Source organism: Callithrix jacchus, chromosome 14 (assembly GCF_049354715.1).
Source record: "Callithrix jacchus isolate 240 chromosome 14, calJac240_pri, whole genome shotgun sequence".
NCBI classification, from domain to species: Eukaryota; Metazoa; Chordata; class Mammalia; order Primates; family Cebidae; genus Callithrix; species Callithrix jacchus.
In genome coordinates, this window is record NC_133515.1 from 65,636,797 (window position 1) to 65,653,193 (window position 16,397).

At 36.0% G+C, this 16,397-nt stretch overlaps 1 protein-coding gene across 1 annotated transcript in view; it reads left to right on the top strand.

The window, feature by feature from the left end:
• Positions 1-16,397, top strand: part of FSHR (follicle stimulating hormone receptor) — a gene marked incomplete at its 3' end in the record, with an annotated part of 200,671 nt that overhangs the window by 80,891 nt on the left and 103,383 nt on the right. The window contains 1 exon segment of the mRNA NM_001243140.1: positions 5,621-5,692. Coding sequence (NP_001230069.1) covers positions 5,621-5,692 — 72 coding nt within the window.

The following is a 16,397-nucleotide window of genomic DNA, read 5'->3' on the forward strand; positions in this document are numbered from 1 at the left end:
TTTCCCTAATGAGTGTTCTTGACGCCTTTGTCAAAAATTAGTTGGACATCAATACACAGATTGATTTCTGGGTTCTCTATTCTGTTCTTCTGGTCTATGTGTCTATTTTTATGCCAATACCTTGTTGTTTTGGTTACTATAGGTTTGTAGTATATTTTGAAGTCTGATAATGTGATGCATATAGTTTTGTTCTTTTTGCTTAGAATGCTTTGGTTTTTCAGTGTTTTTGGTGGTTCCATACAAATTTTAAGATTTTTTTTCTATTTAAAAATAGATAGAAAATTGATAGGGATTGCATTGAACCTGTAGATTGATTTAGGTAGTATTGTCATGCTACCAATATTAATTTTTCTGAATTATGAGTATGAGATGTCTTTACATTTATATCTTCTTTAATTTCTTTTATCAGTGTTTTGTAGTTTCCCTTGAGGAGGTCTTCTATGTCCTTGGTTAAATTTCTTCCTGGGTATTTTTTGTAGCTATTGTGAGATTGCCTTGTTGATTTCTCTTTCAGCCAGTTTGCTGTTTAGGTATTGATATGCTACTGAATTTGTATATTAGTTTTGTATCCCACAACTTTACCTAATTCATTTATCAGTTCTAAAGGTTTGTTGGTACAGTCTATGTTTTTCTGCATATAAGATCATGCAATCTGCAAGCAGGGGCAATTTGCTTTCCTGTTTTCCCATTTGTATGACCTTTGTTTCTTTCTCTTGCCTAATTGCTCTGCCTAGAACTTCCAGTACAACTATGAATAAAAGTGGTAAGAGTGAGCATCTTTGTCTTGTTCCAGTTCTGAAAGGAAAATGTGAAAGCATCAGTAAGATGTAAATTGTGGTGCAATGTATTCTAAACTTTATCTATTATACTCTCATTTACTTTGTTTCAAAAATGAAAATTTATCAAGTACAATACCGTTACCTATGTTTCTGATTTAAAGGAAATGTGTGTATACCTTTTGAATTTGTTAATTATGACATGTCATAATGAAATGTCAGAAGGTTGCTGGTTAAAATAAGCCTTCTATAATAGGCAGAGTTTACAATGTTAAGTGGTAAATCCAGTTTTCTTCAGTAAACATTCAAATAAGTTAGTTCTCTATAACAATCATTTTCAGTGTTATAAAATATTATAAGTCGAGTCCATTAAACCATTTTAGTAAGCCTTTTGCTACTAGTAGAAAGCTTCTTACCCATCTCAGTAATAAACTCAAAGAAAAACTTAACCTTATAATTTCAAAATAGCAAGTTAGTGTAAACTTAAACTTTAATATGAAATTATAATGTCTACCTGAGTGTTTACCTTCTCAAACATCTCTATCAACAGTCTCTGCTCTTTCCATTTCTTATGAAACATCTTTCAAGTATCACTTTAAGTTCTAGCCAGAAATGGAATAAAAAAAATATTGGGTTCATAATTTTCTGTTTCCACAGTTCTATTTTTCTTTTAGTAGTTTATTGTACTTGAAGCTTAGCTCATTAATTTCTTCTCTAATTCTTTTCTTTCCTTCTTTCGTACAATAATTTACATCTATAAATTTCTGCTATAGGTAGCAATTTAATGATATTTCACGAGTTTGATATGTTTGATATGTATTTTCATTATAGTTCAATCTAAATAATTCTAATTGTAATTTCTCCTTTGACCCATGTATGATTTTAAAGGGTGTTCATTTGTTTGTTTGTTTGGTTGGTTGGTTTGCTTTGCTTTTGGTTTTGGTTTTGGTTTTTCCATATGGGTATATGTGTATTGGGGGAGGAGAGCTAATTATATTTATTATTGATTTCTAAGTAATTTAATTGCATCACCATCAAAGAAAGTAATTTTTAAATACTAATTTTCTTTATAACCTAGTTCTTGGTCAGTATGTTTTTAGTGTTCTTTATTGACTTGGTAGGGTTTCCAGCCATTATGACAACTCACTTATATTTGTTCCCTGCAAATTTCATGTTGGGATTTGATATCCAGTGTTGGACCAGTGACCTAGTGGGAGGTGTCTGTGTCATAGGGGCAGATCACTTACGAGCGGCTTGCTGCCATCCTTGCAGTAATGAGTTAATTCTCACTCTGTTAGTTTTCACAAGAGCTGATTATTGAAAAGAGCCTGGCATCTACCTTTCCCTCCTCATCCTTCATCAATTGCCACTTGATGCTTATTCTCCGTCCCCTATTGCCATGAGTGGAAGCTTTCTGAGGCCCTCACCAGAAGCACACATTGATGCCATGCTTCTTGTGAAGCCTGCAGAACCATGAGTGAAATAAACCTCTTTTCTTTATACATTAGTTTCAGGTTTTTCTTTGTAGCAACACAAATGAACTAAGAAACTCACCTATTCAATAGGAAACACTAATTTCTTCATCCACTATTCCTTTCTGTGTTTTGCGTCTTCCTCCTGGATTAAATTTTCTTATCCTTTAAAGAAATCCTTTCTCTAAAAGTTTATTCATAGCTAATTAAAGTTGTTCAGATGTCATTTCATTTTACCCTCACATTTGAATGATAATTTTCTACATTATAGAATTTTAAATTGGCAGTTATTTTCTCTAATAGTTTTGAAGATATTTTTGTAAGCTTTTCTAATTATTTTTTTATTTGAAGACAGTCTATCTTTTTCCCTCCACTTGCATTTAAAATATCTTCAATGGCTCCACAGTTTTAATTCATAGGTATCTGGCAGTGGATTTTTGTTTTCCTCCCTGGGATTTGTTGAGATCTCTGAATCTGAGGATTTATATCTTTCATAAGTTATGAAACATTTCTAGATGCTATTTCACTGTAATTTAAATGACTTGTTCTCCATTTTCTATACCTTTCTAGAATGTGTATGAGATGACAAGAAATGATGTCTTCACATTCTGTTCTCCACATCTCATCTCATATGCCAGTTTGGCACTAAAATATAAATCCCTTTGCCTCTAAGTTCAGAAACTCCCCCAGGGTACCCTGGTTTAACTTTACCCTCTTAGAATTCTGGCTGCATTCACCACTGCTCAGGAGTCCGTCTGGTATTCAGCTGCTTTACTTTGGGCCCCTGGGGATTTCTCATATCCTTTTGAGCTCTGCTAGGCATTTAAAGTAATATTTGTAATGTTTTATAGAAGACTTCTGGGTAATTTTTTGTGAAAATATTTTCAAATTATCTAGTTTATAACATTTTTAGGAAATAGAGGTCAATGAAGATTTTAAGTGTCAAAATATTTAATTACGTTAATAAATTTGAACTGCTTAATGCAGACATAGTCCTTGAAAATTTTAGAAAGCATGCACACTACTGGGCTGAATCAAAAAATGCTTTCTAGTTGATGTTATTAAATACAAGAGTCCGTTATTCAAGACCTCACTCTCCATGTATCTCATTAATATTTTACTTAATGTTACAATTTCTTTGATACTTTCAGAGTGTTGAGTAGTTTAAAGCCATTTTATTATCTTTAATTATTTGTTTATTTTCATCATTCTTCTGTCTAGTGTTAAATAGGAACAAAAGGAACTTGTATGTATTAACAAAGGTTAAGTGAGTATAATTAAGCTAGAGTATTGAGCTAACTTTGATTCATTTTAGATGGATATTCTAGAAGTAGATACTCTTCTGTGATCTTAAATTAAATCACCTTTTATTTAAATGGCTTAACAAAGACAATGCTTTTAGTATGAACTAATATTTTTGAGGCTTAGGTTCAAAATTCATTCACCTTTAACAATCTTTCTGTTATATATTTGTGTACTTTGGGATCTTTCTCATCTTATTCCTTGTATAACATTTATTGCTATTATATCAACTATAGCCCTAAACTGTTTTCTAGCAGTTCCAAAGTTTCTAGTATTGCCTTCCCAGCAAGAATATAAACTCCCACAGGACAGCAACAGCACACTGGGCTCTCTCTCATGATTCTTCACCACAGGGTTGGCACATCTTGTAGCCAAGCACAAGCAAGCGGGGGGACAAAAGACCTGATTGCCTGAGTAGCAGCTCTATCTGAAACGGAAATTTCACTAACACCAATAAATAATAAATGGTTAAAGCAAAAAAATGTTTATGAAACGATCCAAGTCCATGGTGTTTGATTACAATTCCTGCTCACAGACTGCCTTACAAAAGGAAGTGTTAAAGATGAAAGAAAACCAAATCCCTATTAATCAGTTACGAATCAAGAAAAAGCCAGAGGGAAGAAGGCTAGGGAAAGAATAATATTCTTATTATGAAGATTTCCAAAGGATCACTTGTAACTACAATCTCAAACTTAGAATTTTCAGAATGCTCAATAGCCATTAATACAGTCATTCAACAAATATTTATTGACTACCTGTCATGTCAGGCACTGTTCTAGGCATTTGCTACACAGTCACAACAAATCAGGCCAACATTTCTGCCCTCGTGGAACTTGAATTCTAGTTACAATAAATAAATACACAAAGATAAGTAGAAGATATAACATGTCAGAATAGCTATGACAAAAAAAAATTTAAGTGGCAGGAAAGAGGGGTTGGGGCCAAGTTTGGGAGATTATTATTTTAATAGGTGGTTAGGGAAAGCGTCACAGAAATGGTAACATTTGAGCAAATAACAAGCCATGAGGATATCTGGAAGAGAAAAGTTTCAATCAAAGAGAACTGCAAATGTGGAAACATTAAGCCAGAAGGAACCTGGCATGTCCAAGGAATTGCTAGAGGATACTGTGACAAGACCAGATGAACAAAGGGTTGTTGTCAAAATTGAGAACACAGGGACTATGGAAATAAAAAGCAGTAAGCTCTTTTAGAGTACTGAAGACCTTTGTAAACAACTCCGATTTTTCCCCTAGTGAGATGAGGAGCCATTGGAAGGAATTCTGAGGCAGGCATGAGACGAAGATTTCAAGCAGAAGAAAATGGCAAAAGCTGGAGGCGGCTGAGGTTAAGAGAAGACTTTTTTTATAGATGAGAAACGTTACAGCATGTTTTTATATTAGTAAGCAGAATTCAGGAAAGAAGCAGGGAAAAGGTGAATGAAATGTGTTAAGAAAATGGAAAATTTTCATAGCAGTTACTGGGACTAGCCGAGAGGGAAACAGACCTGCATATTGGGGAAGCTATTCTTAGACAGGACCCTGGACAGTTCACTCATTGCACCAGGAAAGAAGGCAATGTGTGTAAAGCACAAGTGCAGGCAGGTTGATTAGTCGGTGAGCCCTAGGAGATCATAAAGACATTTTCTTCTATTGGTTTTATTTTCATCTTGGAATAGGAGGCAAGGTCATCTGAGAATTACAATAAAGGAAGAGGTAATGGGGGTTGGAGTAGAGAAAGAGAACAGGCCTCACACAGGACTACCGAAGGCAACATAAGGTGTGGGGACCAGCAAGGTTATATTCCAACTCTGTCATGTATCAGCCATGTGACCCTGGGTAAACTTTTTATTCTCCCTAAACTCTAGTTTCCTTATACAAAATGGAGAGACTAATAGTGCCAATATCGCCACTTCGTAGAGAGGATTAAGAGAATGTAAAAGCAATTTCAACATTACTTTATGGCAAGCACTTACTATGTGTTAGCTGTTAGCTAATACTATCTTAATACATTAGCAACTCAATTATTTATTAGTGGATAGGTTGTGATATTTTATTTCTACTCTCTTTGCAGGAGGTTTGTCCTCACCAAGCTTCGAGCCATCCCAAAAGGTGCATTTTCAGGATTTGGGGACCTGGAGAGAATGTATGTACCTGACACTGCTGTGAGTGAATGCCTCAAGGGGGCTAGAGAAAGTAACGTCAGATCACATCTAGTAGGATGAACTGTACTTAGTAGCCAGACTGACATGACCAGCCAAGGTTTCTGCATCTCCTCACACTTTTTGTCTCACCATGGTTTCTAAATGATAGTGTGAAATCTTTCAGTGAGGTCATTGAAATGAGCAAAAGAGCAATCCAAGCAATATTTCTCATTTCTCAAATAAGGGGTTGTTCCCAGAGTACCTGTGAGTGGAATTTTCATAAATTAAAGCCTCTTTTGTTCTGCAGACATCCAACCTCTTTCAAAAATACTTTCTACTATTTATAATTGACTTTTTAATTGACAGCAGGATTTAACATCTGTGCTGTAGAGACTCTCTAGCCTTCTTGTTCCCAAGATATGCATGCAGGCAAGTAGTAATTGATATATAAACATTTAAAAGTACTAGGATGAAGTACTAGGATGAAGATTTCCTTTGAAAAGAGAAGACTCCTTTGTTACTGCAAACATTCAGTTCACACTGGGCTGGTTTTATTTAGAGTTTTCTAAGATATGGTTTTCTCAAAGTGAGGTACAGTAGTAAAAGACTATTGGATATCCTCCCACACTTAAAGTAATCCACTCTCCCTTTGAAAGCTCTGGGTACCACCTCCTGGGCATTTAGGGCCAGGGTGATATGTTCTTCTCTGCAGTGAGACAGCGACAATTCAGGACTTTAATGCCAGTAAGTATAGAATAAACAGAGTATATACAAAAGGGAATGAAATCAAGGCAAGAAAGTAAGCCTTCAGTTCACATGTTTCTCTGTTGAAGTCATTAAATTTATTCCTTTAAGAATAGTACTTGCTGAAGTCAGAAGAAGTGAGAAAGGAATCCATTAACAAAAGAATCACAAAGTATAGATGTCATTACGTCCCAGCAATTAAGCCACCTGCTTAAAGGAGGGTGGTCAGAATTCTGGTTTCAGTGTTAGTTTTAATATAAAATTACTGCATAACCTTGATTAAAGCATTTTATCTTTTAGGGCCTTGGTTTCCTCATCTGTGTATTAAGAGGGGAGTTTTAAAAAGGGGCTTACGTGATTTCTGATTTCTATCCCCAAGCTGGAGGAGAGTCCAATTTAAGACCTGTAATGTTCCAGGGTTTACCTCATTGAAGACATTCAACTATCACAGGGATGAGAAGATGAGGACACTCAGCTGAACAGAGTTCACCAAGGAAACCAGGGAAAGAATACAGTTCAAGAGCTTTGTGCTCAAGATGTATTCCTGGTTGAATTCACCATTCCCTCACCTGTAGCTAACACAGACTAAATGATTATTGGATATCCCTGTGTCCCTAAACATCAAAATAATTACACAGAATTCTAAAGACAGACATTTCAGATGTCACAAATAAGCTACTTTAATCAAATTTAATCCAGCAAGCGTGAATGATCCCTCACCGGGTATTCAGCATCAGACAAGACCTTCTGTAGCAATACGAATGGTGGAACTGAGCTGACAAAGAAACAATCCAAGAGACACAGCAGCTGGCTCAGTAACTCAACTTGCCCAGACAGAGCTTGTCCATTTTTACCTCATGTCTTTATTTATCAGCCCGTACTGACACAGTGAGATGCCAAAAATAAAATAGGTCTTTTTTATTTCACCCTTTTTATACCCTTAGGCTTTAAAGCATTTTCTAGCAGAGGGCCCAGCATTGGATTGAACCTGAGGAGACTTTGGTATCCCTCAGTCTCCAGGCTCATGTCTGTCCATTGTCTTGCCTTCTACTCTTGGTCACCAAAAAGTTCTCATCTCCTTTCCAGACCTACCTCCTTCACTTGTGTTCTTCCAGCTGTTTACCAGTTTCCTGAACTTAGTAACTATTGCCCTTTTCTTCACTATCTCCCTCTCCACAAATCACAAAGTCCCTTACATTCATTCTGCACATGTGACCAACTTGCACCTATCCATATTGGAAAGAAAAAAAGGAAAAGTTTTCTGTATAAATTCCACCTTCCTATCATGCTATCTTTTTCTCTCTTCCCCCATCAAGACCACTGTGTTGAAAGAGCTGCCTTCATTCCTTTCTTTTCAATCACTTCTTAGCCTACCCACTTGCTATTTGGCCAAAAATTCTTCAACACTATTAAACTATTCTGTCAAAGATCTCAAAAATACCATAGCTACAAGATCCAATGACTTCTACTTTATCCTCTTCTATTTACCTTATATGTAGCTTATTTCATTAACCATTAATGTCCTTCTTCTCAACACCGTTTCCCCACTTAACTTCTGGAACACCACACTCTCCTGCATCCCTATTAACCTCCCAGATTGCTCCATATCCAGTTCTCTTCATCTTTCTTGTTCTTTAACTGCCCTTCAAATTTTAGAAATTCTAGAGCTCTACTTTTGGCAATTTTCTTTTCTTCTAACTCCACCCCTGAACAACCAGTTGTCAGATAATGTCTTAATACCTGGGTTCCTAAACTTTCATCTGCAAACTCCACCTCTCATTTGAGACCATAATTCTTGTTTTAAATTAGAAAAATGCCTACACATCTACACCTGAGTGAACTGAAAATACCTGAAATTCAACATATTTGGAACTGGCATATCTTTATCCTTAAATTTCTCATCTTCCCATATTGCCCAGTGAATAATGTCACCATCTGCACAGGATCCCAAGCAAGAAAAATCCAGTCTTCCTTGACACAGGTGCATTCTGTATGTCTTATGCCAAGGTGCTCTTCCAGTCCTACTGACTGCTTCTCAAATGTACTCTGGTATCCAGCCCTCTTCCCATTCCTGCTATTGGACCCAAAATCTCTTCAGCACTTATATAGCCTACTGTATGAAGCTGCCATGCCTGTCCCAGCTACAATTTTCCTGCCATTCTGCTGCCAGATTTTCACTGTTCAAATTCTCTTGCAGAAGAACCTCTATGGATCCTCCTTGCCACAGACTTAAGTCATAAGTTCCTGGCACAGAAATCAAAACCCTTTATCTCACACCATATGCACTGTGTACCTTACACTCTTACCAGGTGGGACAATTTTCTATTCCCCAAGCACTATTATTACCAGACATCATATTGCATATTTAGAAGATAACAGCTTGTTATTTGGACAATGTCTGGCATATAAAGGGATTAAAAATAATTGAAGCAGAATGAAACAATAAATAAACAAATGAACAAAATACACTTTCACACTGTTCTTATGTAGATGCCGTCCCTCTGTCTAAAATTTCACTATATAAAATCCTGCGGGCCGGGTGCAGTGGCTCAAGCCTGTAATCCCAGCACCTTGGGAGGCCGAGGCAGGTGGATCACAAGGTCAAGAGATCGAGACCATCCTGGTCAACATGGTAAAACCCCGTCTCTACTAAAATTACAAAAAATTAGCTGGGCATGGTGGCACGTGCCTGTAATCCCAGCTACTCTGGAGGCTGAGGCAGGAGAATTGCCTGAACCCAGGGGGCAGAGGTTGCGGTGAGCTGAGATTGCGCCATTGCACTCCAACCTGGGTAACAAGAGGGAAACTCCGTCTCAAAAAAAAAAAAAAAAAATCCTGCTTGTCAGTCAGGGACCAGATGAAATGCTTACTTTTCTGCAGAGCTTTTCCAGAACTTTCCAAGTCTTTCCAAACCAGAATTTTATATATTCATAATATTAACAGCACATTTATCAGATTGTATTCAGAATTTATAGTTTATCAGATCCCTTGATTATTCTTTAAGGCCAAGATCAGAATGCAGCAACTTTGTACTACAGTATAAGACCAAGTCTGTCTAGTCTGTGCGCTCATGTCTTTCTCCAGCTACCACAATCTTTCCTTGGTGTCTTAGTCCATTAGTGCTGCTGTAACAAAATACCACAGACTAGATAATTTACAAGGAACAGAAATTTATTTTTTCAGTTATGGAGACTTGAAAATCCAAGATCAAGGCTCCAGCCTCTGGTGACAGCTTTCTTGCTGAGTTCTCACATAGTGGAAAGTAAAAGGGCAAAAGGGGACAAAGATGCAAACATGTCCCTACATAGTAGAGGAGAGGAGAGAGAACCCATTCCCAAAAGCTTTTCTTAATAGCAACAGAGGAAGGAACAGGAAGCAGTCTTTGCTGTTCTGCAGCCTCCACTGGTGATTTCCAGGCAAGCAGGGTCTGGTGTGGACCTCCAGCAAACTCCAGCAGACCTGCAGCAGAGGGACCTGACTGTTAGAAGGAAAACTAACAAACAGAAAGAAATAGCATCAACATCAACAAAAAGGAAGTCTACTCAGAGACCCCTTCCGAAGGTCACAGACCTCAAAAACCAAAGGGAGATAAATCCATGAAGATGGGAAGAAAGAAGAGCAAAAAGGCTGAAAACTCCAAAAACCAGAATGCTTCTTCTCCTTTAAGGGATCACAGCTCCTCGCCAGCAAGGGAACAAAACTGAACAGAGAATGAGTTTGAAGAATTGACAGAAGCAGGCTTCAGAAGATGGGTAATAACAAACTTCTATGAGCTAAAGCTCAAACTTCTATGAGCATGTTCTGATCCAATGCAAGGAAGCTAAGAAGCTTGATAAAAGGTTAGATAAGGCCGGACGTGGTGGCTCAAGCCTGTAATCACAGCACTTTGGGAGACCAAGGCCAGTGGATCATGAGGTCAAGAGATCAAGACCATCCTGGTCAACATGGTGAAACCCCGTCTCTACTAAAAGTACAAAAAATTAGTTGGGCATGGTGGTGCATGCCTGTAATCCTAGCTACTCAGGAGGCTGAGGCAGGAGAATTGCCTGAACCCAGGAGGCAGAGGTTGTGGTGAGCTGAGATCGCACCATTGCACTCCAGCCTGGTTAACAAGAGTGAAACTCCATCTAAAAAAAAAAAAAGGTTAGATGAAAACCTAACTAGAATAACCACTTTAGAGAAGAATATAAACAATCTGATGGAGCTGAAAAAGATAGCACAAGAACTTCATGAAGCATATACAAGTTTCAATAGCCAAATTGATCAAGCAGAAGAAAGAATATCAGAGATTAAAGATTGACTCAATGAAATAAAGCTCAAAGATGAGATTAGAGAAAAAAAAAGAGTGAAAGGAAATGAACAAAGCCTCCAAGAAATAAGGATTATGTGAAAAGACCAAATCTACGTTTGATCGGTGTACATAAAAGTAAAAGGGAGAATGAAACCAAGTTAGGAAACACTTTTCTGGATATTATTTAGGAGAATCTCACCAACCTAGCAAGGCAGGCGAACACTCAAATTCAGGGAATACAGAGAACACCACAAACTCCTTGAGAAGAGCAACTCCAAGGCACGTAATTGTCAGATTCACCAATGTTGAAATGAAAGAAAAAATGCTAAGGGCAGCCAGAGAGAAAGGTCAGGTTATCCACAACAGGAACCTCATCAGACTAACAGTGGATCTCTTGGAAGAAATCCTACAAGCCAGAAGAGGGTGGGGGCCAATATTCAACATTCTTAAAGAAAAGAATTTTTAATGCTGAATTTCATATCCAGCCAAACTAAGCTTTATAAGCAAAGGAGAAATAAAATCCTTTACAGACAAGCATATGCTGAGAGATTTTGTCATCACCAGGCCTGCCCTACAAGAGCTCCTGAAGGAAACACTAAATATGGAAAGGAGCGACCAGTACCAGTCACTGCAAAAACATACCAAATTGTAAATACTATCGATGCTAGGAAGAAACTGCATCAATTAACCGGCAAAACAACCAGCTAGTACCATAATGGCAGTATCACATTTACACATAACAATATTAACCTTAGATATAAATGGGCTAAATGCCCAATTAAAAGACACAGACTGGCAAATTGGATAAAGAGTCAAGATCCATTGGTGTGCTTCATTCAGGAGACGCATCTAATGTGCAGAGGCACACAAGGTTCAAAATAAAGGGATGGAGGAATATTTACCAAGCAAATGGAAAGCAAAAAAAATCAGGAATTGTAATCCTAGTCTCTGATAAAACAGACTTTAAACCATAAAATTCAAGAGACAAAGAAAAGCATGAAGATTTTTTTAGTGAATGTGTGTGCAATGTGGGGCAAATGTGAAAGATGATATAATCAGAGATAAATTCAGAAAATATTACTCTATGTGGAAAATGGATGAGGGAGAGAGAAGAGCATGCTGGTAAATGGAGACAGGACAAGTTGAAGGCCATTGCTTAGACAAGTGCTCTGGTTTAAATGTTTTTTCCCCTCCAAATTTCCTGTTAAAACTCAATCTCCAGTTCAACACTGGGAAATGTGGCCTTTTGAGAGTGGCTGGATCAATGCAACAAGAACAACTAACTATCGTAAATATATATATATATATTCGCCCCCAGTGCAGGAGCACCCAGATTCATAAAGCAAGTTCTTAGAGACCTACAAAGAGACTTAGACTCCCACACAATAATAGTGGGGGACTTTAATGCCCCACTGTCAATATTAGATAAATCAATGAAACAGAAAATTAACAAGGACATCCAGAATTTGAACTCAGCTCTGGACCAAGCAGACCTACTAGACATCTACAGAACTCTTCACCCCAAATCAACAGAATATACATTCTTCTCAGCACCACATCATACCAATTCCAAAATTGACCACATAATTGGAAGTAAAACACTCCTCAGCAAATGCCGAAGAACAGAAATCATAATAGTCTCTCAGACCACAGTGCAATCAAATTAGAACTCAGGATTAAGAAACTCAATCAAAACCACACAAGTACATGGAAACTGAACAACCTGTGCCTGAATAACGACTGGATAAATAACAAAATGAAGGCAGAAATAAAGATGTTCTTTGAAACCAATGAGAACGAAGACAAAATATACCAGAATCTCTGGGACACATTTAAAGCAGTATATAGAGGAAAATGTATAGCACTAAATGCCCAAAAGAGAAAGCAGGAAAGATATAAAACAGATACCCTAATGTCAAAATTAAAAGAACTAGAGAAGCAAGAAAACTTCTAAAGCCAGCAGAAACAACTATTCCTCTATTCATGATGATGAGACCCTTGTGTTACGGGCCCTAAACCACTTTCAAAAGGCCACATTTCCCAATGTTGAATTGGAGATTGAGTTTTAACAGGAAATCTGGAGGGGAAAAAACATTTAAACCAGAGCACTTGTGTAACTACAACAGCCTTCAACTTGTGTTGTCCCCATTTACCAGCACATTCTTCCTCCTCATTCATTTTCAACATACAATAATATTTTCTAAATTTATATATAATTATGTCATCTGCATTACCCCTACCATGCACACACATAAACTAAAAAACTCTTCATGTCTTACCTCTTTTTTCTATTGTTTTTTGTTCCACAGTTTTCCTTTTTCTTTTATATTTAATTAACACAAAATTGTATATATTTATAAGCATAACATAATCATATAATAATTGTGTACAGTGTATTATTTTGATACATATATATTGGGTAATAAATCAGGGTAATTAACATATCTTACATTAATATCATTTCTTTGTTTTGGAAACATTCAAAATCTCCTCTTCTACATATTTCAAAATACACAGTAAATTGTTTATTATAGTTGCCCTGTAGGCTAGAGAACACTAGAATTTATTCCCCCTATTTTGCTCTACTTTTATATCTATTAACCAGTCTTTGGGTATCCCCTCTCCCACATAGACTTCCCTGCCTCCAATAACCACTCTTCTACTCTCTGCTTCTTTGAGGTCAAATTTTTTAGCTTCCACATATGAGTGAGAACATGCAATATTTCCCTTTCTGTGCCTGACTTATTTCACTAACATAATATCCTACAAGATTATCTATGTTGCTGCGAATAACAGAATTTTACTCCCTTTCATCACTAAATAGTATTCCATTGTGTGTCATATATATTTATAATATATAATATAAATATAATGTAATATATTAATATTAATATATTAATGTCATATGTTAATAATAAAAGCAATATTATTTATAATATATATATAATACACATGGCATTTTCCTTATCCATTTCTTTGTGAACATGTAAGTTGATTCCACACCTTGGCTGTTGTGAATAGTGCTTCAATAAACCTGAGAATGCAAATAGGCCTTTGACATATTTACAGCACTGATGTAGATTTCCTTTGAAAACAGAAGACTCCTTTGTTACTGCAAACATTCAGTTCACATTGGGCTGGTTTAATTTAGGGTTTTTCCAAGACATGGTTTTCTCAAAGTGGATTGTGGTAGTAAAAGAGAGCAAATCCTCCCACACTTAAAGTAATCCTCTCTCCCTTTGAAAGCTTTTCCACAATCTAGATGATATTAGTTGAAGGTTTGTCATATATGGCACTTATTGTGTTGAGGTACTTTCCTTCTACACCTAATTTATTAAGAGTTTTAAATCATGAAGTAATGTTGAATTTTACCAAATGCCTTTTCTATATTTATTGACATGGTCATATGACTTTTGTCCGTCATTCTATTGCTGTACTGTATTGTGTTTATTAATTTGTATATGTTAAAACAATCTTGCATTTCCCAGATAAACCTAACTTAATCACAGTATATTATCTTTTTGATGTCTTGTTGGTTTTGAATTGCTAGTGTTTTGCTGTGGATTTTTGCATCTATCTTCATCGAGGTTATTGGCCTATGGTTTTTCTTTCTTTTGCTATGTGCTTATCTGAGGGCAATGTTAGCCTATGAGAATGAGTTAGAGTTCCCTCTGATTCAATTTTTAGAATAGTTTGAGAAGAATTTGTATTAATTCTTTTTTAAAGGTTCTATAGAATTCAGTAGTGACACCATCTGGTCCTGGGCTTTTCTTTGTTGGGAGATTTTCAATTATCTGTTCAAACTTGTCACTTATTATTGGTCGGTTCAGGTTTTGTATTTTTTTCTTGGTTTAACCTTGGTGGGTTGTATTTGTCTAGAAATTTATCCAGGTTTTCAAATTTATTGGTGTATACTTGTTCATAGCAATCTTCAATGATCCTCTGTATTTTTGTGCTAACCACTGTAATGTTACTACTACTGCTACTGTACTGTGTATGTTTTTCATTTCTGATTTTCTTTACTTGGGTATTCTCCCTTTTTTTCTTAGTCTAGCTAATGGTTTGTTCATTTGGTTTATCATTTCAGAAAAGTGACTTTTTGTTTCATTGACCTTCTATATTATTTTAGTGTTTATTTCTGCTCTGATATTTATTATTTTTCTAATAATTTTTTCTTTGGTTTGTTGCTTTTTTAGTTCCTTAAACTGCATTGTTAATTGGTTTATTTGAAATCTTTCTTGTTTTTTGATATATGGGTTTACTGCCATAAACTTGCCTCTTAATACTGCTTTTACTATGTCCCATAGGTTTTGGTATGTTATGTTTTCATTTTCATTTGTTTTATGAAAGTTTTAAATTTTATTCTTAATTTCCTCTTTACGCGTTGATCATTCAGAAATGTGCAGTTTAATTTCCATGCAGTGTATGCTTTCTAATGTTTTTCTTGTTATTGATTTCTAAGTTTATTCCACTGTGGTATTCTAAGATACTTGATATTATTTTGATTTTTTTAATTTTTTGAGACTTGTTTATTGTCCTGATAGAAACAATATGGCCAATTCTGAAAAGTATTTCATTTGCTAATGATGAGAATGTGTATTCTGCAGCTGGTGGATTAAATGTTCTATAAGTTTCTGGTCTGTGTTGCAGTTTAAATCCAATGTTTCTTTGTTGATTTTTACTCTAAGCAATCTGTCCAATGCTGAGAGTAGGGTATTGAAGTCTTCAACTACTAATGAATTCTGATCTCTCCCTCCCTCTAGGTCTAACAATATTTGCTTTTTATATCTGCATGCTTTGGTGTTTGGGGTGTGTGTGTGTGTGTGTGTGTGTGCCAATTGTAATAATTTCTTGCTGAATTGATATTTTTATTATACAATGTTAATCTTTTCTCTTTTTACATCTTTTAACTTAACTCTGTTTTTCTGATGTAAGTATAGCTATTCCTGGTCTGTTTTTGGTTTACAAGGAATATCTCTCTTTAATCCTTTCACTTTCAGTCTATGTGTCTTTACAAATAAGTTTCTTGTAGACAGCATATATTTGGGTCTTTAAAAAAACATCTATTTCACCAGTCTATATATTTTAAATGGGGAATTTAATCTATTTACATTCAAGATTACTATTAATAGGTCAAGACTTACTCCTACCATTAATTGTTTTCTGCTTGTTTTATATACATCCTTTGCTTCTTACTTCCTCTTTTATTTGTATTATTGCAATTAGGTGGTTTTCTGTAGTGATGGGCTTGATTCCTTTCTCATTGCCCTTTGTGTATCAGTTCTAACGGTGAGTGTTAGAGTTCTGCATGTTGTCATGATGTTTGTTTCAGTCTTTTTACTTCCTGATGGAAAACTCCTTTGCGCATTTCTTGTTTGGCAGGTCTAGTTGTGATCAATTCCCTTAGTGTTTTCTCGTCTATGAAAGATTTTTTTCCCCTTCATTTCTGAAGGGTCACTTTGCTGGGTATAATATTCTTATCTTGCAGCTTTTTCTTTTAGTACTTTGAATATATCATCCTGTTCTCCCTGGCCCATAAAGTTTGTGCTAAGAAATCTACTCTTCATCCAATGTGGATTTTTTAGTGTGTGACTTGAGGATTTTCCCTTCTTGTTTTCACAAGTTTCTCTTTTTATTTAATTTTTGACTATTTGACCGTAACATGCCTTGGA